We start from the raw sequence: 23,344 nt of genomic DNA on the forward strand, positions 1-23,344 counted from the left end.
TTTAAAACCGACGTGTTTATTCTCTCAGAGACCAGTTTGCCGCCCAGAGTGAAAGTGAGAAACAAACACATCAAACGTTCACAAAACAAACGAAATAATCTCCATAAAACAGATCATTTAAGGCTTCTAAATGTCAAAAATAAATACACTAAAAGGCGTTTTTTGTAAAGGAAGAAGTTTTGAAGACATAAACTGAGTGGAATAAATGCTGAAAAAGCAGTGGTGCACGGCTCTGGGGGGCATTTAGACTAGAAATGTAAACTTCATTTGCTTCTGAACCCAAAGCAAAGATGTCATGAAAACCAAAGAACATGCATGTTCCAGCACGGCCAGAACCCAGAACCCATTCAATCCGGGCTCTCCATTCTTTATTTACATTCACTGTTGACTTCAATTCTCAAAGACTGCTTGGTTTGGTGCAGAAAACTGTGATTTCAACTGATCAAGGGTGGAAGAAAAAAGGATTTTGTCCATGATTTTTGGATTTGGTTTGGCGCCGTCTATAAACTCTGACGCTGAAGTTGATCCAAACAGCTGACAGGACACAAAGTTTGATCCCAAAGAGAAAGTCTCCGGATAAAAGACGTGTTCTCAGATTTTGAATTTACATTTCATCCTGAATTTAGCATCAGAATCAAACGGTTCAGGCTGAGCAGGAGCTGGTGCCGGTCATAACAGTCACTGATCTGTTGTTAAGCAGAAAGAAATCAAAAACAGTTCTTAAGTTACTGCTGAATGATTGAGCACCATCAGGTCACACACAGAGCTTCATTCTACCAAAAGTCTGCAGTCATCTTTGTAAAAGCATCTTTTCCAGTAACAATGAATAAATAATCCCCAGTGGACACACGTCAACACTTTCAGGCAAAGCAGACAGATCAAACTCAGATGGCATGATGGGAAGCAGTCCTCCTCCTCATCAGGATGAAGAGCAGGCCAACAGGAAGGCGGTGGGAGGACTCAGTGGGTTTTCCTCTTCCTGGAGCGGAAGCGTCTCTGTCTCTGCTTGTACAGATGTCTGAGGTTGATGAAGAGTCCTGAGAGGAAGCACAGCCTTCGTCAGAGTCCAGTGGAGTTTCTCACCAGACAAACATCCTAAAATGTTCCACTTGTTGGATTTGGGTCTGCACACTTTTAGTGGTGCTTTTCCAAACGCTTCCACTGAACTTCCCAAACTAAACATAAACACGTCAGTCAGGCTGTCGGCGCCACCAAATCAAACAACGACACAGATTAATATCAGTGCTGTCAAGCAATCACAATTTTTGATCAACTGATTGATCATGACCTGTAAATAATTCATCCGTTTTATTTGCTGTGAAAGGCATCAGTTTAATGTATTTTTTTAAAAATGTGTGATATTGTGAAACAGGAAAAGACCAAAATACAACCAAAACGTGGCATTCTGAAGTTCCCATCATAACACGGTTCCAACCTTTACTTTTATTGTGAATTCAGAGAAAATTACAGCAACCACAGACTTTGCTGCTTTATGGCTAATATTGTTGTCGGGATTGAGTCTCAAACATCATAAACAAATAAACAGTTCATCCTGGTCAATATTAAAGACTTCCCCAGAGTTGTGCTCTGTAATATCAGACCAGTGTTTTCAACCTTTTGTCAAGGTTCAAGTGTGCCTTGGCTGAAAAAAGTCCCGCGGCAACCAGCATCCATACATTAAAAAGGAGAAACTCATGTCTGTATTGATGTTCAGTCCCTCCATGACCTCACGGATATTTTTGTGATAATTGTGGCAGAAAAAGTTGGAAGTTGCAGCTGTTTTTTCTAAAAGTTGTAATAAAAGTTAAGTTAGTTTTCAGTGATAATTTTACCCTGATAGTTATTTTTCCCTCCAGTTTATTAACATGCAGTTTTATGTAACCTCACAAAAAAACAAATATCTTCTTTCTAGACAGTGATTTATTTTTTATGATCAAAGGCAACTGTAATTTTTGAAAAATTATATGATCACAATATGTTTGATAAATTTACACAAAAAGACTGACATTATATTTATGTTTTCTGTAGCTGCACTAAAGTGAACATGTTGAAGTTTTATTAGTTTTTTTTTTGTCTTAATCAAAGCTGAAGTCTTTGAAAACTTTAACAAAAATGTTTTATTTCTTTTTTGATGATTAAATTGCTTCAATTTAGTTTAATTGTGTCTGTTTCACCTTCATCCTGTTTCTTAAATGTTGTTCTTACTTCTTCTTAAGTTTAACATCTAAAATAATCCAGACGTTCTTAGAAAAGTGTTTCAGTCAGAAAGATGACTTGGAACAAACTCTGGGATGTTTGGCTGTTAAGAAACACAAACCTGGAAGGAGAACTAAACTATTGACCTCTGACCTCTGATTTCATCAAGAAGATTGAAAAACTGTTAAATGTGTGTTTGTTGTGGTTTAAGACGTTTAACAGGAAGACTCATTGTGCGCTGAGACGCTGTCACTTTAACCCAATGCATCATGGGAGATGTAGTGATGTCAGACAGACTCTCTTCTCTGAGCTTCATGGTTTTGTTCACTTGTTCCACGGTCTGACACCGGATTCTGTGGAAAGCTACACCGCTAAAGACGAGCTTTAGCTGGTATTTCTGTTGGAACTGAGAGACTTTATGAGCAGAATCAGAACAAGGAAGTGAAGACTTGAACCACTTCTGATTGGTCAGACTGATGACATGGGATTGAGCCTCCAAGAATGATTGGTGGAGACAGTTAAAGGGGCGGGACTTTTCCGAAAGCTGCGGCTAAATCACGGTACCGTCATTCTTATCAAAGTGTCTTAATAGAATCAAATAAACACAAAGAAAAAGTATTTTATGATCTTTCATATTCCTCACTACTCAGTGTTTTATCAGGGCCTGTTTGGATGAACACAGAGCTGATTTCCTGGAGATGGAAAATGTTTTTAGATCAGTGAATAGACAATTTCCCGCTTTTTTAACACCGGTTAAAAAAGGTTTAGTGAATAAAGTAGGACGAACAGAACAGACTGGTGATGAACTAAACAGATCATGCATTGCATTGTTTAATATATGTATGTACTGTTTTGTAAATATGTAATTTTATTTTTATCTTTTAGGGTGATTTTAACATCCACTCAGGGACTGCAGATGAAAAATAGCCCTTTGGCAAACTCTGGCATATTGACAGAAATGTTTATTAATATGCGCTGTCCCCCTATATTAAAGTAAAATAAAATAAAAATGCTGTGATCATCAGCTAATCTTGTAGTTTTCATGGGCAGATGAGGTCAGAGCCCTCCATGTTTGTAGTTCTTTTTGTAGTTCATATGTAGTTTGTAATTAAATTCTTTCTTTGAGGACAGGGATCCCTGGAACGGATTGACCTGAAAACTCACCTGCATCTGAATTTTGGGCCGACTCCAGTAGCGGCTTTAGGCACGGGCCGTACGGGTGATTGCCCAGGGCGCAAATTTAAAGGGGGCAGCGGCTCAGTGCTTGGGGAAACAAAAGGTAAATGGGGCTTTTCTACCTGCCCAAAGTGCTTTACAGTCACAGTCCCATTCACCCACTGATGGCAGCTCTACTGCCCAACACAGGTGCCAACCTCCCTCCAGAGGCAAGGTGGGGTTCAGTGTCTTGCCCAAGGAAACTTTGACACATGGGCGGGCAGGGCGGGAATAGAACATGGAATATTCCGATCGGAGTTCGACCGCCTTACCGCTGCACCACAAAAACAAATTTGCTGCACTTTTTTTCTTTTATTTTCTATTGGTTTTCTATCATCTATTACTGTAATTTCCGGATTATAAGGCGCTACTTTTGTCACACACTTTCAACCCTGCGGCTTATTCAATGATGCGGCTAATTTATGCATTAAAAAAAAAAATTAATGCATTTTTTCTAACGTCCACTAGGGGCGCTCGAGCAGAAAGGGTAATATATGTGTCGAGGAAGACGAATAGCACGAAGAATGAATAGCAGGAACAGACCCTCATCATGGAAAATGCAGGAAGAAACGCAGATGAAGCAGCTTTCAAGTTCAGAGCAATCGTTAAATCAGTGTGAATAAATCCACCATCACAAACGGGTTTGGAAAAGCCGGTCTGCTGCTGACGGAGAGGACAGAGCAAGAACAGGAGGGAATTTACCTCAGAGTGACACTGATGACAACGAAGGAGAGACTGAGAGAGAGAGGTGAAGAATGTCTGACGCTATTCCAATCCCACACTGAGGAGGAAGACTTCCATGGTTTCAGTGCACAGGAGGAAGATGAAGAAAGCTCTCAGTGACTTTTACGTTCATGTTTGTTAACCAGCCCTGTTGGTGCTGTTACTACCATGTTGCTGCCGCGTCACAGGCTCTGTTTGGAGTAGAGCTGTGACGGTGTGGGACTTTGGATGAAACAACAGGAGTCGCGGTGGATGGAGGTTTTTAGAGGATTTTTACTGTTGGTGTTGCACAAAATTAGAAAAATGTCAAATATGTTTGTAGTAATCAGTGATGAGTTCTATGATTTAGTTTGTAATGTTTTATAGACCTAAAAATGACATTCACAGTAATAGGTTTACAAATCCAATCCTCTGATCCGTTTCACAAAGACACACTCAGGACGTCACACACCAAGAAATGAACTGATTGTTAAAAATTATGCAGCAGTCCAGCTGTAAAAAAACGACAAAAGAGCAAGGAAACGAATGATTTGATTTATTTCTAATTATTAATATTTCCAGGTTTTGTTTTGTTCTGCAGCATCTTCATATTTGTATAATTTTGACATTTTATGGAGAGCAAAATGTTCAATGTTATTTAAGGTTTATCTAAATTTATTCTGGATTAGTATTCCTGTTTTTATTCATATTTGTGCTCAAATAGTTCAGTTTTAAAGGTTTAAAAGTTCAGCTTTAGTCTGTTCAGTAAATATTAATCTTGTTCGGCCCAAAACCTAAATGTGTTTTTGATTAAGTTTGCCCCCCTTTAATACGAATTTATAAAATTCATGCATTTTTCATATAAAATGGGCAAATAAAAAATAGGGAACACAAAAGGATGTGTGTGTGTGTGTGGGGGGGGGGGAGTTACCCATCTCACCCAGAAACATGAGGACCAGGTAAATCTGCAGCGTGTAGGAGAAGCTTAAGGAGCGGCCTCTGAAACCAGGAAGCGGGAGGCTGAACAGACGGGTGTCATCAAAGATGGGGAGGGACTGGATGACCGCCACCGCTGCAGGAAACACACACATCAGCAATGCAGACAAAACCGCCACCCCCTGCAGCAGGACGCCACAAACCTTCAGCGAGGACGGCGAGCGGGTACAGAGGGATCCACAGGTTGTATCTCAGCCACGTTAGGAGCTGCCACTCGGTGTCGATGTAGGCCAGCATGTAGAAGGGGTACCTGAAGATCTCGATGGAGCTCCAGGCGTAGAACACGAAGAAGACGATGGATCTGCTCTGCATCTCCTCCAGACAGCCAAAGATGACAAACAGCACCACGTTCCTCCCAGCAACCTGAGCAGAGAGAGAAGAGTTCTAACCAAAAAACCGGATCCGTGTTCCCAACGGAAAGGTCAAAGGTCAAGGCAAAGAGCTGCAGCATCAGCTGCTGCTTCACACCCAGGGGGAATCTGACAGCAAAGCCGTCTTTCCCCATCAGAGCCTCAATAATCAGCTGCCTGTTTTGAATTCATGTGACGACTAAAGGATGAAACTCCGTTTCCCAGCTGGTCGAAAATAAAATCCTTTCAGCAGTTTCAATCAAACGACCATCCATCAATACAATTCCTGACTCGGATTTTCCAAGAATTCAAACTACTTTTACTAAATTAAATACGATAAATAGTGATTTCACCATAAAATTCTTGGAAAAAAATAAAATAATAAAAACAAGATAAATAGTGATTTTGGGGCTGCTTGGTGGGGCAGTGGTTAGCGCTCTGGTTGGGGGGCCTGACCCAGAACATCAATGGGGGACCTTTCTGCGTGGAGTTAGCATGTTCTCCCCGTGCATGCGTGGGTTTTCTTCCTCCCAGCGTCCAAAAACATGCTTCACATGTTCAGTGGTCACTCTGCAGTGTCTGTAGGTGTGAGTGTGCGTGTGCATGGGTGTGTGACTGTGGCCCTGTGACAGACTGGTGACCCGTTGTGACGTTGCCACACATATTATGCTAAGCAGCTGTTAAGCTGTTAAGTATTTTATTATTATTATAAATAGCTGCTTTTTGTGCTAATGTTTCCTGGCCAGAGCTTTATTGGGACTTTCTGTTTCTAATGAATATTTGTAAACCTGGAATTAGCGGCTGAGTAGCTCGGTTGGTAAGGTGAGCAGCTACCATGCAGGAATCCAGGGTTCGATTCCCGGAGGGGAAGAAACAATGGTACTGGGGGCAATTACCATATCAATGGCGAGCAGTTAACATCACTCAGTGAGGCAAGGCCCTTAACGCTACCGCCTCCCGAGCGCAGTTCAGTTGCAGCTCACCGCTCCCCCAGGGGATGGGTCAAATGCGGAGAAGAATTTCCCCATTGAGGGATAAATAAAGTATACGAAAAAAAATTGCAGCCGGCGCCTTTAAGAAACAGGCGCCGTCTGGGAGGAGTGAGGCTGTTAATGACGCGAGGACAGCGAGGGAAAACACCTGCTGCTTTAAAAAAGGAAAAGACCGGAAGCAGCAGCAACACAAGGGGGGAGCCGTGTCTGAGGACTACGTTGGATGTCCCAGAGCCGCTCCGTTTTCAAGCTCCACATACTGGAGTATTTTTTCCCATTTCCTGGTAAACGGATTATGGCGGCCTTCAATGGCTGTGGCCTTCCCGGGCGTTGGCTGGGTCCTTCGTCGAGCGGCTAGGTCAGATGGTAACGGCTGTGAATTCGGACCAGTCTAGGCTTTAGATAGTTCCAGCTGTTAGATCGGCAAATGTCCTGTCGCCTAGCAACCGTGAGTCCCGAACAGAGAGGAGTCGTGAACCGGGTAAGGAGCTGGAAATGTTCCTGGTTTATTTCACCCAACTGTCAATCTCGGAGGAGTAATTACAAAAAGGTGTAATTATTTCCAACTACGAGTCCTGTTCCACAGTCCGCCATTGTTGTCAGAAAATCTTTGGTTTCAACCACAATGCATCTTGGGATATGGACAGCATAGAAGGAGACCCCCAATGAGTTCTATCACTACAGGAGACATCACGTGATTCCTCATGGGAGGAGAGCACCGCCATCTTGGTGAGGTCAAGTTACTGCTGCAGTGCAGCATGTGAACACATTTATTGCAAAATGCCAGTTCGTTGTGCAAGTATTAACTGCCAAAATCAGAGAAATTAGTCCATGAAGGAGGAAAGCAGAACATTTCACAGGTAAATACTATAATTTTTATCTTTCAATGCTGCAGGGGCTTCATTATTAGAACACATGTTTACATGCATGATGCTGCAGGGCTGTTATCTACGTGCTGCATGATGTACGGATAATTTGCTGTCGACATAAATCTACATTTTATTTTGCTAAACCTGTATACAGTATACTAGGACTAGGCTACTATAGTAACCTAGATTTATACATTTCTGACTCAGTGACTGAACTTTTCTGAACTTAGATTCAGACTTAAGGAAAAAGTGGACCGTAGCTATCACAAGAGCTAACCCAGATGGATCACTGTGGTACCAACTAGTAATACAGTCTGGATATGTTAGAAACATTTTTTGTAACCAGATTTTTATAAAACTGTTCGCTTGAAACCCAACACCATAGCATCTGTGTTACACAAACTGATCACTCACATGAATCAGTAAATATTGTTTTTCTTCTTTTTTTGTAAGGGTAAATGTCATGACGTCGCAGAGCAGAGTGCTGGGGGAGGGGGAGGTGAACTGACAGACACCGTGACAGTAAATCTGTTATTGACTTTTGTCTTAACATTATTTTTAAAAATTCTTGGTAATAATGTTTTTTGTAAGAAGTCCTGCAACTATGTATTTTTTATTAAAGTTTGAGGTTTTAAGGCTGCCTGTTTCTCTTATTTAACAACAACAAATGATGTCAATAAATGATATACATATATATTATATATACATGTATAAATATATATATAAACATAAATATATATATTATATAAAAGCTACTTAGATGCCACCAAAGGCTATAGAAATCATTGTCATGTGGGCGCTGTCGACCTCACCAAGATGGCGTAACGCTCCGCCACCGTCGGCCAGGCTTCTCAAGCGGGCGTGTCTCCTCTAGCGATATAACTCATTGGAGACACCAGACCATCCTTACAATCTGGAAAAAGGATGCATTCGTCTGCCGCATCTGAAGGAGTCGCTGAACTTGGACAGCACTTGTCGCGGCGCTGTGACCTAAGCAGCACAGGAAGAACGCAGCCCCCCGATTTGGACACGCCCACATACCTGTTTGTCACCGCAAGGCGACCAAAACATTATATTTTTGCTATGGAGATAAAACCAACAGAAAAGCCACCATTTTGAACAAAAAGTGTATTTTCCATGAATTTATCGTGTGCAGCTTTGAACAAGGTAACGGGGGGGGGCAAAAGGGGGGAGTGAGGGGCATGTGGCAGCCGCTCAGCCAGTGGGGGTGGGTCGGGGGCGAGGAAGGATAGCGCCTGAGGGCCTTACAGCTTTCAGATGAACCGTTTTTTTCCTTGCTAGGTTTGGTGAAACAGTTCTGGTTAAGCCCCTCCCCCCTCTTGATTGACTGAGGTAATTGGTTCTTTATGTAGTGTTGGTGTGTTTGACATTAGAGGCTCTGGGTTCTGATAAGTTTGTAAATGACCTGTTCTGGTTTCCCTGATCCGTGCAGCACAGAACCCAATAAGACCGGATGCTTACAGTGCTGCTGTTTGATGCCCAACATGTTAAGCAGGAATGATGGTTTTTCGATTCAAACAGAAGGAAAACTGTGTCGCTGAGAAACCTGGTTTGAATCCGTTTGCGGGGATGTTCTGAGACTCCTCCCCCTTCAGAGTCTTACCTGTATCATAGCAGGATATAGTCCTGTCTTAACCAGACCCAACAGGGGGTTCACCACCTCGAACACGGCCAGTATCTGACAGAAGTACATCATGTCCGCCGTGGTGTGGAACGTGTCGTAGAACGAGTCTGTGGAGGCAAAGACAGACGCCGTTAGCCGGCGTGGCACAAGCCTTCATCAATTCCTCCAATCATTTGCAAAACAAATTCTAGCTGCAGGTTCCCGTTTCTATTCAAATCAAATCTGTGAATCAACAAACCCACAAGCCCCTTCTGTCTGTCCGCTGGAGCTCCTGTTTGCTCGCTTTCACTGAACCATCATGCTGTTTGTGTTCGTCTCTTCTCAGCTTGTGCGTTCTCTAGACAATCGAAAACAGCAGCTCATTATTTCTCTGTCTTTACAATTTCAAAGCTGGGAAACTACAAAGCCCCGTCTCAACGCTGATGGAGGACACGCTGTCACAGTCTGAGATGTTTTCTCATCAGACTTCAGCCAAGCATTTTACTGAAAGTGACACTGCAACCAACTCACTGCAGGTGCAACCAGAATGCCTCTTTTTAGGAAACATTCAGTCTCCTCCAACAGTCCATGGGAAAAGCTACCTTCTGCTTCGTCCATCATGGCGGTTTTCTGCGGTCAAACATGGAAACGTCTGCAATGGTTTGGTTCTTCCTCCTGGAGTCTGAATCTGGATTTGTGGTGTTGCAGGGCTTAAGACTAGATCTTGGCACTGGTCGCACCGACGCGTTTACACGTTTTTCTTAGGTGCACCAGTACAGAGGTTTGGTGCACCCACCTTTTTGACCACGTTGCCTTTAACCCGCTGTCAATAAGGACTTGAAAATGAATGATTTAAAACCTGGGGAACAAAAAGTCCTTTATTTGAAACAAAGTTGTACAGGAATGATGTGAAAAAATTGGCGTATAAAGTCCCACTCCAATGAAATTCAGGCTTTTAGTATTTTTCAACATGTTCTTGTGTCATTTTTCTCATGATGGAGAACATTTATAAAAGAATTTTACATAAATGTCTAAAATACATTTCTGGGTATTTCTTTATTTAAACCAGGGCAAAAAAAAAAAGCTCAAATGTGTGACCCAAAAAGAAAAAGGAGTGGACCACAGTGTCCCTGCTCTGCTCCATTCTGATCATCCGCTGTCAGACTGATGGATCCATGAACGTCTCTGTTTTCCTGGTCTGAGCTGGAATCTGGATCAGAACTGGACGGAGGGAAAGCTACGATGTTGCTGCTATTTTTGTTGCAGCAGCAATGTTAGGTTGAAGTTGTGAGGGGCAGTAAGCTAGCAAGAGAGTGAGTAGACAAAGGAATCATGGGATATCAGCAGAGGGTTACACCAGTGCAAACAGTCCCGCCCACAACTCAGAGGTAATGACCTCCTGCTGCTCTGCAGGAACTACGTCCAAGTAAACAACAGTTTGCATAAAATGCATAATCATGATTTTAAGACCAATGGCAACACTTTAACAATGAACAAAAGTATAGTTTGCTTCACTGAGCTGAAATTTAAGCTAAAAAACTGGTGGTTGAAGGCGCTTCATCTCTAATAACTGTCAAAATGATGGACAAACGTCATCATCAGATCAGCGATATCCCATAATTCCTACTTTGTCCTGTTTCATCTTTGCCTCATTTTTAACATTTCATTTTGATTCTGAAAATTACTTTTGTTCTTTTTTGTTTGGATTTCTAAAACGTATGTCTTTTTAGTATTTGTTTTGCTTTTTTTATTGTTCAAATCAAATCAAACTTTATTTATAAAGCACTTTTCATATAAAAATATAACACAAAGTGCTTTACATTAAAACAACAAAATATAAAAACAAGCAAGCATTAATAAATAAATAAATAAATAATAGGGCCCCCCTCCCCGTACCTAGCCCCCCACGCCTTTCACACCTCCCACTCTCTAACTGATGGAAAATGACAATGAAAAATAGGCTGTAAAACATATGCTGAGCACAAAAACATGATGCGGGAAACGCTAGTAATTGGAACCTCCCCCCCTGTGAACAGCCGCATAGACAGCCAAATGAAACATCACAGGCGGGGACCGCTCCACCACAGCTAAGCGGTGATGCAGGTCCCCACCCAGAGCCGCAGCGGCTGAACAGCAGCAGTCCCAGAGGGAGAGGTTCCAGCTGAGGAAGCACCGGAAATAAAAATGAATAAAAATTGAGAATCAAAAAATAAACATATTGATAAAAACGATAAAACATTGAAATAAGGTAAATTAAAATAACACGTTAAAAATCAGGTTCAAGTTCATAAAACAAGATAAAATGGATAAAGAAATAAAATAAAAATAGAAAATACATATAGATAAATAACAATAAATTAATAAAAGTAGTAAAATAAATAAATAATAAATAAAAATTAGCTAAAAGCCAGGTTAAAAAGATGGGTCTTGAGCCTTTTCTTAAAAGTATCAATGCTCTCTGCGGCTCTCAGGCCCTCTGGCAGACTGTTCCACAAACGGGGGCCATAGTGCTGAAATGCAGCCTCTCCGTAGGTTTTAGTTTTTACAGTTGGAATGGTTAACAGACCAGTGCCAGAGGATCTCAGGGTCCGCGAGGGTTCATATCTTACTAAAAGATCTGATAAATAAGAAGGCGCAAGACCGTTAAGACATTTAAAAACTATTAAAAGTATCTTAAAATCAATCCTGAAGCATATGGGGAGCCAATGCAGGGATTTTAAAATTGGGGTGATGTGAGCTCGCCTCCTGGTCTTTGTAAGAACTCGTGCAGCAGAATTCTGGAGAAGCTGAAGGTTCCTAATATTTGTTTTTGGAAGACCAGCAAGCAGGGCGTTACAGTAATCAATTTTACTCATGATAAAAGCATGCATTAGCATCTCCATATTAGCAAGAGAGAGTAGTGGGCGGACTCTAGCCAGATTTTTGAGATGATAAAAACCAGTTTTAACCACCTGTTTTATATGGGGGATAAAAGTTAGCTTAGAGTCAAAAATAACACCCAGGTTTCTGACTGCCTCCGAATGACTTAAGGAAAGTTCCTGTAGCTTCAGAAACTGTTTCTCCCTCTTGGCTTCAGGACCAATAACTAAAATTTCAGTTTTTTCCTGGTTGAGCTGCAGAAAATTATTTGCCATCCATAATTTTACATCTAAAATACAGTTAAAAAGTGCTTCTATTGGTCTTGTGTCATCAGGAGACATAGCTATGTACAGCTGGGTATCATCAGCATAGCTATGAAAACTGATGTTGTGGCTCCTGATGACATTCCCCAGAGGAAGCATGTAGCATTGTTGTGGTCTTTCTGAGGTTTTTTCGTTGAGTGATTTGAACTTCAGGGCCTCCGTCAATCATGTCCCAATGACACCTAAATAACACGGCTTCTTGATATTCTGTAAATCATCAGCGCGATTCCTGTGACTCAGCTGACTCTGCCGCAGTTTCTTTCTGGCTTCACACCGACATGCAGCACATTACCAACGTATAGAGCTGCGGCACAACGCCGCTCTGCTCTGCTGATAAACCCGATTAATACTTGCCAACGGTGCAGTGCTGCATATCGGTGCACGGCTCCTTTACTCCACTTCAGAATCCACTGGAAGGCTGTTGATTGCGTTAACGGTTGAAACGTAACGGTAGATGAAGACTGTAACCACTGCAGCTGAAGCTCTGAGGTTTCAGACTTTTTTCATCATGCAGCCAGCATCAGGCGTGTGTGCACAGGGTGCATGTGTGCACGGACTCAAACCCAACGACTCAGATGTACATTCTTACACACAAAAACAATCCTTCTTAGCCCCTGTGCTATCTTGTGGAGTCCAGATGAGAGGGGTCATCTGGACCCCACAAGGTAGCACAGGGGTTTTTTAGGCGTGTTACACCTGCACACATACAGGAATGACATAAAAATATACCTATATATCCCCAGTGCGACCATGAATGTTTTTTTTTTTTTTTTAGGCACACCACTGAAAAATCCAGTCGCACTCCTGGGGCCTGTGTTGCATTATCTGGATTCTTTAGTTTGATTGATGCAAGAACACCATGAACTGGTCAGTACGTACGGGAAAATGCGTGCATCATCAGGAATGAACGCAAGCCGTGGAAGCCCGCAAAGTGCATTTTCTGACCAACAGAATGGCTGAGTTACAGCTGTTTATTTCTCTATAGAGGTCTATGGGATTTTGGTTTCTTGGAGCCACTTCCTGTTTGGAACACCACGGGGGCATTGGTACTGTAATGGTGCAGTAAAAATGCTTATTCAGCACACAAAAATCTGTGCGTTGATGCTTTGTGCGTGTTGGAACAAACCTTGGCCCAGGATGAAGAGCCGAACAGTCATGTTGACAAAGATCCAGGAGAAACCCAGGAACTGAACCAGGTTGTACATGAACAGGTAACCTTTCTTCAGCCCGAGATAGGCTTAGGAAACGGAAACAAACCATGACGATAAATAAAAATGGTATTTCAGAAACACTAAAACATTAAACACCTGCCAGACGGACTAGCCTTTGAAAAAGAAAAGGGACTCACGGTCTTTACGAACTCTGGACTCCACATTTATCTTGCTAATCTTTTGCTCCTCCTGAAAGAAAAACTTTGGTTACTTTCTAGCACAATGTTTCAGACACGTTGCCATGACAACACAGATATAGTCAGTGATAAAATGAAAGTTGTATGTAAAGCCATTCAAGAATGGGTGAATTTTGGCCACATGACATGGTTCCGGTTACATTCAGAGTCTTCACAAAGAGACCACCTGGAAAAATGGGCGTGTCCTCTTCACCAACCTACTGATTGCTGCTGCTTTCAAAGAAACCCTGGAGGTCCCCTTGGTCCTTTGTTCCACTAAGCCACCTGGTGTAAGGTAATGCTACGCTCAGGGTTGTTATCCTGTTTGTGTTTTTCCCTGTGGTGTTACAGTTCCACTTTCCACTGTGACGGATTTCAACAGATTTCCAATCATTTCAAATGTGGCCCTTTGCGTCTGCCTCAGTGTTGGGTGGGAGCACGACTTTAAAATGCAACTTCATTGTCTTTTCCAGACATAGATGCTAGATCCAAGAGCAGCTGCAAACCCAGTTGTGGTGGTGGGCTCAGCAGCAGCATCTGCTTCTTCACTTCTGTCCGGCAGCAGCCCGTCAAGGAGGCAGGTAAAGATGCCGGTCAGAAGGGCCGGCCCGTCACGCCTTTTTTTTCCGCTAAACACCAGCTTTTAGCCATCAGCAGCAAACCATTTTTATCACATTTAAATAATATAACAGGCTTTGAAGTAACACTCAGGGTTTGACTTTGTGCCGTCTGTGATGGGACGTTGACACCAGACATGCTATATGCGGTTTGATAAACGTACATTCAGCCCGTGGTGTTCACAATGGACAAGAAGGGAGGGGCTACCGTCTGTATACCTTGTATACACATTTGTTCTCTTGTTGTGTACTGGAACTCTGTTCATTAAATTGCAAAATGCAAAGATGCGACTCATGTGTCACTACCAGAGCCGACTCCCCAACTGGTCAAAGTTCAGCTGTTCAAGCAGTCAAAAGCTCAACTGATTGAACTTTCAACGGGCTAAAAACGCAAGAGTGTGGAAGAGTTTTCATTGAAAGTGGTCGCTTGAACGCCAGCTGTGTGAACGTAGTTTTAGGAACACTATTGGAACCCCTGCAAAACATCTGGACATCTTCAGCCGGAGGCATGAGCAAGGAGCACCTCTGGTTCAACAGGTTCCAAGAATTCCAGACTTGGACAGTATTCCCCCCGTATTCCTGGGGGTAAGGGACCAGAGACACCCGCGAATACGGAGAACCCCCTCCCATCCACGCAGCCGAAGAATGTCCGTCAACGATCCTTACTCATCAAAAATCCAGCTGCTGTGGTTTGCTTTCACTTCTGATGCACTTTTTCTGGGTTTTCTACCACCTGAAGCGTCGAATTTTTCTTGACAATAGCCAGGATTTTCATGCTTTAAGCTCTTTGGTGATGTTAAAAACTCACAAGTAGTTATGTTAGCCAGTGATGAAAGTCAGGCAAGGAAAAAATCCCTGAACTTTTCTTTGAGCGATATGGCGGGCACAGAGCGAAATTTTGGAAAAATACGTGGTCTTAGATGCATTCTGGTGCATTCTGGCAGCTAGTTATTCACTTCTTTATCAAGAAACTAAGACTAATTGGAGCATCATGATTTGTCATTCAAACCCCTAGTTTGACTCTCCATTAAGGACTTGCTGGTCCTAAAAAAGAATTTGGAAAATTGCTCAAAGTAACACAATCCTACAATCTACGCTTTTCCTTAAAGCTGCAAAACATACAATTGCTAAAATATAGTAACATCAAAGCCCCAAATGGCAAAAAGAACACCAGTAACTATGATATTCTATGAAAATACCTCAGTTATTTATACATTATTTCTGCTTTAGAAATGACTGATGTACAACATCCACTTGCACTGTTTTCTCAAACTATAATTACATCAAAATATGGGATCTGCTTTAAACTATAATTCTATAACATAATACATCAATTCTTTAACACCAATACTAAGTAATCTGGGAAATATCAAAACAAACATACAAACTAAACTAAACATTGTAAACATTATTTTTTAAGGGAGTGCGGGTCCAAACCATCAAATACTTATAATTAATGTTAACTATACTGAACTAAATCATGGTAATTAGGAAATACAAATAAATTAGATAGAGAAATGTATTCAAAATAAAAACTGAAACTCAAAACTAAAATTGAAATTATTTCAAAATGTGGTTTTGAGATTATTTTACACAAAAAAGTATTTGACCTACACTACCTTAAAAATCTTTTTTTTTTTTCCAGCCAAGACCACTTCAATTTGTTTTTTATCGTCTTCTCACAACTGAGGTCGTGACCACGCTCAATAATGACGATGCCTGCCATTATTTTAACACAAATTTGATCGCAAACTCTTCAGATGTGTTTGTGAAAGTTTAGCGTGGGTCCGCCAGTTTTGGTCTCTAGGGAAGCAAGTCACGCTGACCACGTGGTGCAGACAGAGCCAATCAGACCCGTCGACGCATCCGAAAGCAACTAAAACGTCCCGTCATTGGTCAATTAGGCCGGGAAGACGAAAGATGGCCACGACCATAGAGGAAGCGATCTGCGGAGAAATATAGAAAATAAAGCTAAAATTAGCTGATTTCAGACCATTTTCTAATCCAGAAAGCGATTTGTCCGTAGAGATCAGGTCTTTATTTCCCGGAAAGTACGTTCGGTTTGCTCAAAAACCCGGATTTCCGGGAATTCCCGGAAGACTTTCATCACTGGTTAGCTAAACGTTGAACATGTGTAAAGTTTTCATTTTTAAATGAAGTGGGTCTGAAGTAACCTGAGCCTGGAGCTCCGTCTCTGCATCGGACTCGTCCAGCCAGCGGTCAAAATCCGGCGCCAAGAAAAGAGGCTTTTTCTCCTGAAGAGTCAACCGGTCCCACCAACGCACCCTCTGCTTTCGGATCTTGATGTCCACCTGGCGCTGAGTGGATTTGTGGTCAATCTTAGAGAACAGAATTAGAAAAGAAACGCGTTTTTGTAACGTATTTATGCATACGTGAGCACCCCGCGTGATTGACCTTCTGCTCTCACAGACACCTTTTCCAGCTCTGCAGACACGATGATTAGTCGGCTAATTGAATCAGGCGTGTCAGACCAGAGGGAAAAAGGAAAAACCTCCCCTGAGTCCACGCCTCAGTCTGGTGGGTTTGGTTTGTTCTACTGCATAGGGCTGGGTTGATAAAATGGAATAATCGATCTGAATCGATCCAAGCTTAATAGATCAAAAACCGATCCATAAGAGTAGAGATTGATCTTTTATGCCTTTCCTGTTCCGGTGACCTAATGCTACTAAGCTTTAGAACCAATGAGTTATATCACTAGAGGAGACATCACGTGGTTCCTCATGGGAGGAGAGCACCGCCATCTTGGTGAGGTCAAGTTACTGCTACAGTGAATGCATTTGAACACATTTTTTGCATAATACCAGTTCATTGTTTGTGTTTCAACTGCCAAAATCAGAGAACTGAGTCCATGAAGGAGGAAGTATATCATTTCACAGATAAGTATTATAATTTTTTTCTTTTAATGCTGCAGGGGCTTTATTAATAGAACACATGTTGACATGCATGATGCTGCAGGGCTGTTATCAACATGCTGCATGATGTACGGAGAATTTGCTGTCGACAGAAATGTACATTTTATTTTGCTAAACCTGTATACAGCATACTAGGCTATTATAGTAATATAGATTTATACATTTCTGACTCAGTGACTGAACTTTTCACTATTCAGACTTAAGGAAAAAGTGGATCTTAGCAATAAAAAGAGCTAACCCAGATGGATCACTGTGGTACCAACTAGTAATACAGTCTGACTGTTCAAAACATTTTGTGGAAACACATTTTGATGAGAGGCCAGACTGTTTGCTTGAAACCCGACACCATAACATCTGTATTCCACAAATTGATCCCTCACATGAATCAGTATAAATCTATAATTTTTCTTTGTTGTTGTTATTTTAGGGTAAATCTATTGTTCACTTTTGGACTTCTTTTGAATATTTATTATTATTATTATTATTATTAATAATAATAATAATAATAATAGACTTATATTTTATTATTTATTGACTTATTATGTATGTATTGCTATTATTTATTGTTTGTATTGACTTACTATTGATTTATTATTATTATTATTATTATTATTATTATTATTATTATTGACTTATTGTTGGGTTTTTCTAAATAATTTAAATTACATGTCAAAGAGGTCTAAAACTCCTAAATGTTTACAAATAATTTATTTAAAATTCTTTGTAATAATTTTTTTATTTGTAAGAAGTCCTGCAAAAATGCCTTTTCATTAAAGTTTGAGCTTTTAAGGCTGACTGTTTCTCTTCTTTAACAACAACAAATTATGTATCTATATATATATTATATATATAAATATAATATATTTACATATATGTATAAATATATATAAATTGTAAAAACATATATAGTGTCATGATTTGAACTTGTTGTCTTGTTTTTGGTCCTTGTTCTGTCTTGTTTCTGTTTCCTGTTTTATTTTGAAAGTATCCTGTCTTGTCTGTTTTCTTGGGTTTTACTTCCTTTGGTCCCCATCTGTCCTGATCATGTTCACCTGTGTCTTGTCTGCCCTGTCTGTATATAAGTCTTGTCTCTGCCTTCCTCCTGTGTTGGTCCATTATTCCTGTTCTGGTGTTCATGCCATGTCATGCCCTGTTCCTCGTTCCTTGTCCCTCGTTCCTTGTCCCTCGCTACGCCACAGTGAGTTTTCGTTTGGTTTTTGTCATCCTGCTCTGCAGCGCTTTTGTTTGTGTTTGTAATTAAACCCCTTGCCCCGGAACTTTGTGCCTCCTGCCTCTGCATTCTGAGTCCTACCGGCTCTCGAGCCACCCCTCCACCGTGACATATAGTATATAAAAGCTACTTAGACACCACTAAAAGCAATAGAAATCATTGTCATGTGGGCGTCGTCGACCTCACCAAGATGGCGTCGCGCTCCGCCACCGTCGGCCAGGCTTCGAAAGCGGGCGTGTCTCCTCTAGTGATATAACTCATTGTTTAGAACAGTCATAGTGTACAACTGTAAAACTGCTAGACACTTTACAAAATACAATCAGAAGGTTCATGGAATTACATACATTTAGAATATAATTTTAACAATAGTTGCAGTAAAACCAAAGTTTGCTAGCTTTATGCCAATGTATAATGTAATTTCCCATAGGACGGCTAATGCTAACGCTCGACATTGCTGACTAATTGAACAGCTTTATTTACTCACGGGCAGGAATTGTCCAAACTCTTTTAAGGAAACCTTTTTTAAAGTAGACATACGTAGTCTAAAGCAGCGTTTTTTTTGCTCAAATCTTCTGGAATAAAGTGTACTGCTATAGCGAGAGCCCCAGCCGGAGCCCCCGAATGGAATGAAAGAATTGTGAATGGTGTTGATTCAGGCTGTGGTGAATGGCATAGATTCTGGAAATGATTGGTGATACTCAGCCCTACTACTGCAGAAGACTGTTCCCTCCTTTCCACTTCTCCACTGGTAAACTTGCAGCATTAACCGATTGGGGGATTGAGATAAAACTTGATTATTGGGATTCAGGCAGCAAACATTAGCTTCTTTCAGACTTCTCTAGATGTTCTGTTTCGTAGATATTGGATTATATTAAATTCTTGCAGTTCATCATTGAAGGATAGTGTTCTAAAAACGTTTCACTCTCTTTCAGATTGAAGAGCAGTCCGGTTTTCCTGGAGGCTCCACCTCCTACAGACCAGATAGAAATAGTTTTTAATGTTTGAATGGGAATAAAATACCGGCTTGTGTGATCTCAAAGTCTTTGGATTTATTGTGTTTAGTTCTCACAGCCAATCATGCACTCACATCCAAGAGAGGCTAAAGGAAATTGATAAGACACAAAGCAATAGTTGTAAAAAGATCAATACCTCGGGTCTGACAGGTTCCAGGAATTCCAGACTGAACTTGTACTCGTTATCCCCTTTGGCTCCGTGGCCCAGTGCTGTCCAGAAACATTCTTTTAGCATCAGTTTGAAGGTTTTAAAAACAAGAATTTTGCCTTGAGCGAAACTTGAAAGACAGCAAACCTCTGAAGTGAAGCGTGTTGTTTTGGTTCAGGCTGATATCAAGATTCTGAAAAACACAACAGGAAGTGGTCATATCCAGGAAGTGGAACGCTGGACATCAACATCAGGAGCAACTCAAAGGTTCAATCCAACAAAACGACATCCGTGCATTTGAATGATGATGAATGTAAGCAGTTTGAATCTCACACTGGGAACACAAAAGTTTATCATTCATAAACTGTAAAGATTTGCCCACTGAAGCAGCTGGAATACTTGGCAATAAAGATAGAAATCTCAACAGATATCGATCTAAATGTACCAGGCTGCTTTAGACCACCTTCAGATCTTTCAAGGTCTGTCAAAGCAAGATCAGCAGGTCAGCAACATTCAGAACATTAAAGCCGCAAGCGGCGTTGTATGGCCCGCAGACGCAACCCGCCTTCCACGCCCAACTCTACTCACAACGCCTACCTCACCGCCCTAACAGCCCACAAATTAAAAGCTAGTCAAGGCTGCATTTGCTAATTATGCTAACTATGCTAGCTATGCTAATGTGGCTTAAAGTGCTAGCATTGCGATCAGCATCATCAACTCTCTCAGAAAAACACATTGTTCAAAATGCTAATTATGCTAACTATGCTAGCTATGCTAATATGGCTAAAAGTGCTAGCGTAGTAATCAGCATCATTAACTGACTCAGAAAAACACATTACCTAAAATGCTAATTATGCTAACTATGCTAGCTATGTTAATGTGGCTAAAAGTGCTAGCATAGCAAGCATCATCATCAACTGACTCAGAAAAACACATTCCTCCATTGGTGAGAGCTATACGTCATAAGTTAGTAAAAAAACACTTTTTTAAAAATGGCGGCTTTTCTGTTGTTTTTATCTCCATAGCAACCATTTTATGTTTTGGTCCCCTCAGGAGGACGAACAGATTGACGTCAGTTTCGGACATATCGGTAAAAGTAAACTTTTTGTCGTCCTTAGCAACAGCGGTTTTATGCAAACCACGCCCACATTCCTTATATGTCCATATCCAGTTTTTTTCAATGTATGCAGTTTCAGGCATCATTGCATGCATTCAAATTTCACAGTAGTCCTTTGAAAAACATAGGAGTTATAACAGTGCGCCACTTTGCTAGCTCGCCACGCGCACGCCGTTTAAAATCTACAACTTCTAATTCCAAAATTTTTTCCACAGTAGCTTGCCATTGATGCCCAACCTTGGTTATTGGTTTCGTTAGTCGATTCTCAAAAAAAAAGTTCCGAATTTTTTCGTTTTTGCCGAGTCGGCACATTTTTTTGCGACGGTTTTTTGCTTACCACGCCCACATTCCTTTATCGATCTTGTCGTGCGTAGCATCGTTTTGTTCAGCGCGGGCCAAGGAATCGCATATTTCCTCTTCACGACATTCCGATGAAAAATGTGCGAGCTAGCCAAGATGGCAACGGTTGCTAGCTCGCCACGCGCACGCCGTTCAAAATCTACAACTTCTAATTCCAACATTTTGTCCATAGTAGCTGGCCGTTGGTGCCCGAAAAGTTACGAGACGATTGATGAAAATTCCAACGACGAGTTTTCGTTGGTATCTGGTGCTAAAGGTGCTTTTTTGAGAAAATTCCAGATGGCGGCCTTTTCCCAAGGTCAAAGGTCAACAACACTTCTGGGGTGTTTGTAGACTGGAGCTGGCAGCAAGTGTGTGCAATTGCGTGAAAATCGCTCAAACAAAAGCGTCTTTTCCCCATATTGTGGGAAAACACGAAAATCGCCAATTCTCAGAGTTCGCCACAAAATGGCCGCCAAGCCGTAGGTCGTGTGGCCGTCCCGTAATGATTTCAAAACATCTTTGGGATATCCCCGACACGTGTGTCTTGGTTTCGCGGCTGTATTTTGAAGTACATTTTGTTCGGCCCCATACGCGATTTTCGGCCCATTCATTTTTTTGACGGGATCGCTGGCCGTGATGTCATCGTCTTCGGGGGGGTGACGTTGACTTTGTGGAAAATTCATTTGCAATTTATCCCAGGTGTGTGCACATTTTGGTGACTTTTCGAGCATGCGGCGGGGGTCAAATTCTCGCTGAAAGGCGGCGAAGTCGTCGTTCCAACTGCGAAAACAATATGGTCCTTGCAGTCAGTGACTGCTGCTGCGGGCCATAATTAAGAAAGAGATGTTCCTCAATAATAAATAAACATAGGCAGAATTTGATTTAAAAACAAAACATTTTTGGAAAACAATAAAAACTATCTACAAAGGATAAAGCGCAGTCCTTGCCAGCTTATGTTATAGACAGACAAAAGATGTTGAACCATTTTATCAAGTGGACCCTAGGGTTGTGCCGATGGACGATACCATGTGCCTTTCCATCACGATGGAAAGACACAATCTGGACAATTCCTAGAAGTATAGAATTTCTTATCTGACTTTCAATCAGGATACAGGAAGATCATTTTGATGACGATTTAACTTGCGATACACAAACAAATAGCAAAACGACTAAATACGTCGTTTCCATTTCATTGCAACAGTTTAATATAAATAAAAGTCAACATAACAAATTACATTCCAAAAGACCCTCGTCTACATGGGAGGCAGACATCTAACATCAAAGGGGACCACCCGATTGGTCAAATGCATTAATGGATTTATTTGATTTGTCAAATACATCAAGCTGCCATAGGATTGCTTTAGCACATTCAAGGTTACCATCTTTACAGTTTTTGCGAGATGTGTTTTTGCACAGCTTGATTTTGCGATAACGACACATTTGTGATTTACTGTGCTGGGCTAGCCCTAATCAATTATTTCCAGGATTAAATAGATAGAACAACACTGGTGCATTCAAGGCACACTGTTGCACACAGTTCTATGCAAAACGTTTCAGGAACAAGCAAACGGAGGAAACGGACGCTGCAACCCGAGCTTTCAGGTTGAACAGGTGGAAGACGGCTTCAGGTGTGATGGGACCAGCAGGAATGAGAGGATGTGAGGCTTAGGCTACGTTCCCACTGCAGGCTGAAACGACCCAATTGCGATTTTTTTTGCCCCCATTTGACCTGTATCTGATCTTTCCATGACAGTCTGAACGACACAGATCCGATACGTATTCGATCTTTAGAAATGTGACCTCCGTCTGAACGGCCACATGAATCCGACCCGTACGCCATCGGTACACTACAAACGTCATCATTATGCGTTGAAGCAGGCGGGAACGAGAACATGAACATCAATCATGGCGGACGATGCTGCTGAGACAGGTCACTGATTGGATTCATATTGGGGGTGATCATTCTATTCAGGCCAAACTCCAGGACTCTTATCGCAACCAGGCGGTTTTTGAAAATATTTCCAGCGAAATGGCAGAGCGTGGTGTTGAACCTTTCCAGGGATGACTTTTTTTCTTTCTCCCCTTTCCGACCGTGGTCAGAAGCGCGGGGGACCCAAGGCGGATCCTCCTCCTCCTCCTCCCCGTTCGTTCATCCGTTTGTCACGATTCAGCGGATCATCACGCTGCGAGAAACCCTGGTCTAGGAGGAACACAGGCCAGACAGCGCATGCTGGCCAAACTACTGACTGCATATGAGAACTGGACTGAGTGAATGAGACTTCCTCCAGAGAAAGTGGTTTACTTCCTGCTCCAACCAAGTGAAGTCAATTCAGTCGCCATGACAACATGACAGATAATGTCATGTTGGAGCCAGATGTTGTCAGTAAACATTTGTTGGTCCAAGTAGGTCCAAGTCAACATTTCTATGGC

The 23,344-nt window shown here is 41.6% G+C and overlaps 2 protein-coding genes across 3 annotated transcripts in view; one reads left to right on the forward strand and one right to left on the reverse strand.

The window, feature by feature from the left end:
* LOC101157114 (uncharacterized protein YMR317W-like) overlaps positions 1–23,344 on the forward strand; it is a 178,039-nt gene that overhangs the window by 47,853 nt on the left and 106,842 nt on the right. The window lies entirely within an intron of this gene.
* LOC101155409 (very-long-chain (3R)-3-hydroxyacyl-CoA dehydratase) overlaps positions 1–23,344 on the reverse strand; it is a 27,300-nt gene continuing 3,956 nt past the window's right edge. The window contains exons 3-11 of one of the 2 annotated variants that reach the window (XM_020711151.2): positions 19,603–19,648; positions 19,444–19,517; positions 16,305–16,469; positions 13,475–13,526; positions 13,253–13,363; positions 8,945–9,072; positions 5,253–5,472; positions 5,054–5,185; positions 1–1,037 (exon numbers count right to left, since the gene is read on the reverse strand). In XM_020711151.2, coding sequence (XP_020566810.1) covers positions 961–1,037; positions 5,054–5,185; positions 5,253–5,472; positions 8,945–9,072; positions 13,253–13,363; positions 13,475–13,526; positions 16,305–16,469; positions 19,444–19,517; positions 19,603–19,648 — 1,005 coding nt within the window. In that variant the 3' untranslated portion in view covers positions 1–960. The remainder of the gene's footprint in view (positions 1,038–5,053; positions 5,186–5,252; positions 5,473–8,944; positions 9,073–13,252; positions 13,364–13,474; positions 13,527–16,304; positions 16,470–19,443; positions 19,518–19,602; positions 19,649–23,344) is intronic. The other variant, XM_023951599.1, reaches the window with a different exon arrangement.

The sequence above is a fragment of the Oryzias latipes genome, chromosome 3 (assembly GCF_002234675.1).
Source record: "Oryzias latipes chromosome 3, ASM223467v1".
Lineage (NCBI taxonomy): Eukaryota > Metazoa > Chordata > Actinopteri > Beloniformes > Adrianichthyidae > Oryzias > Oryzias latipes.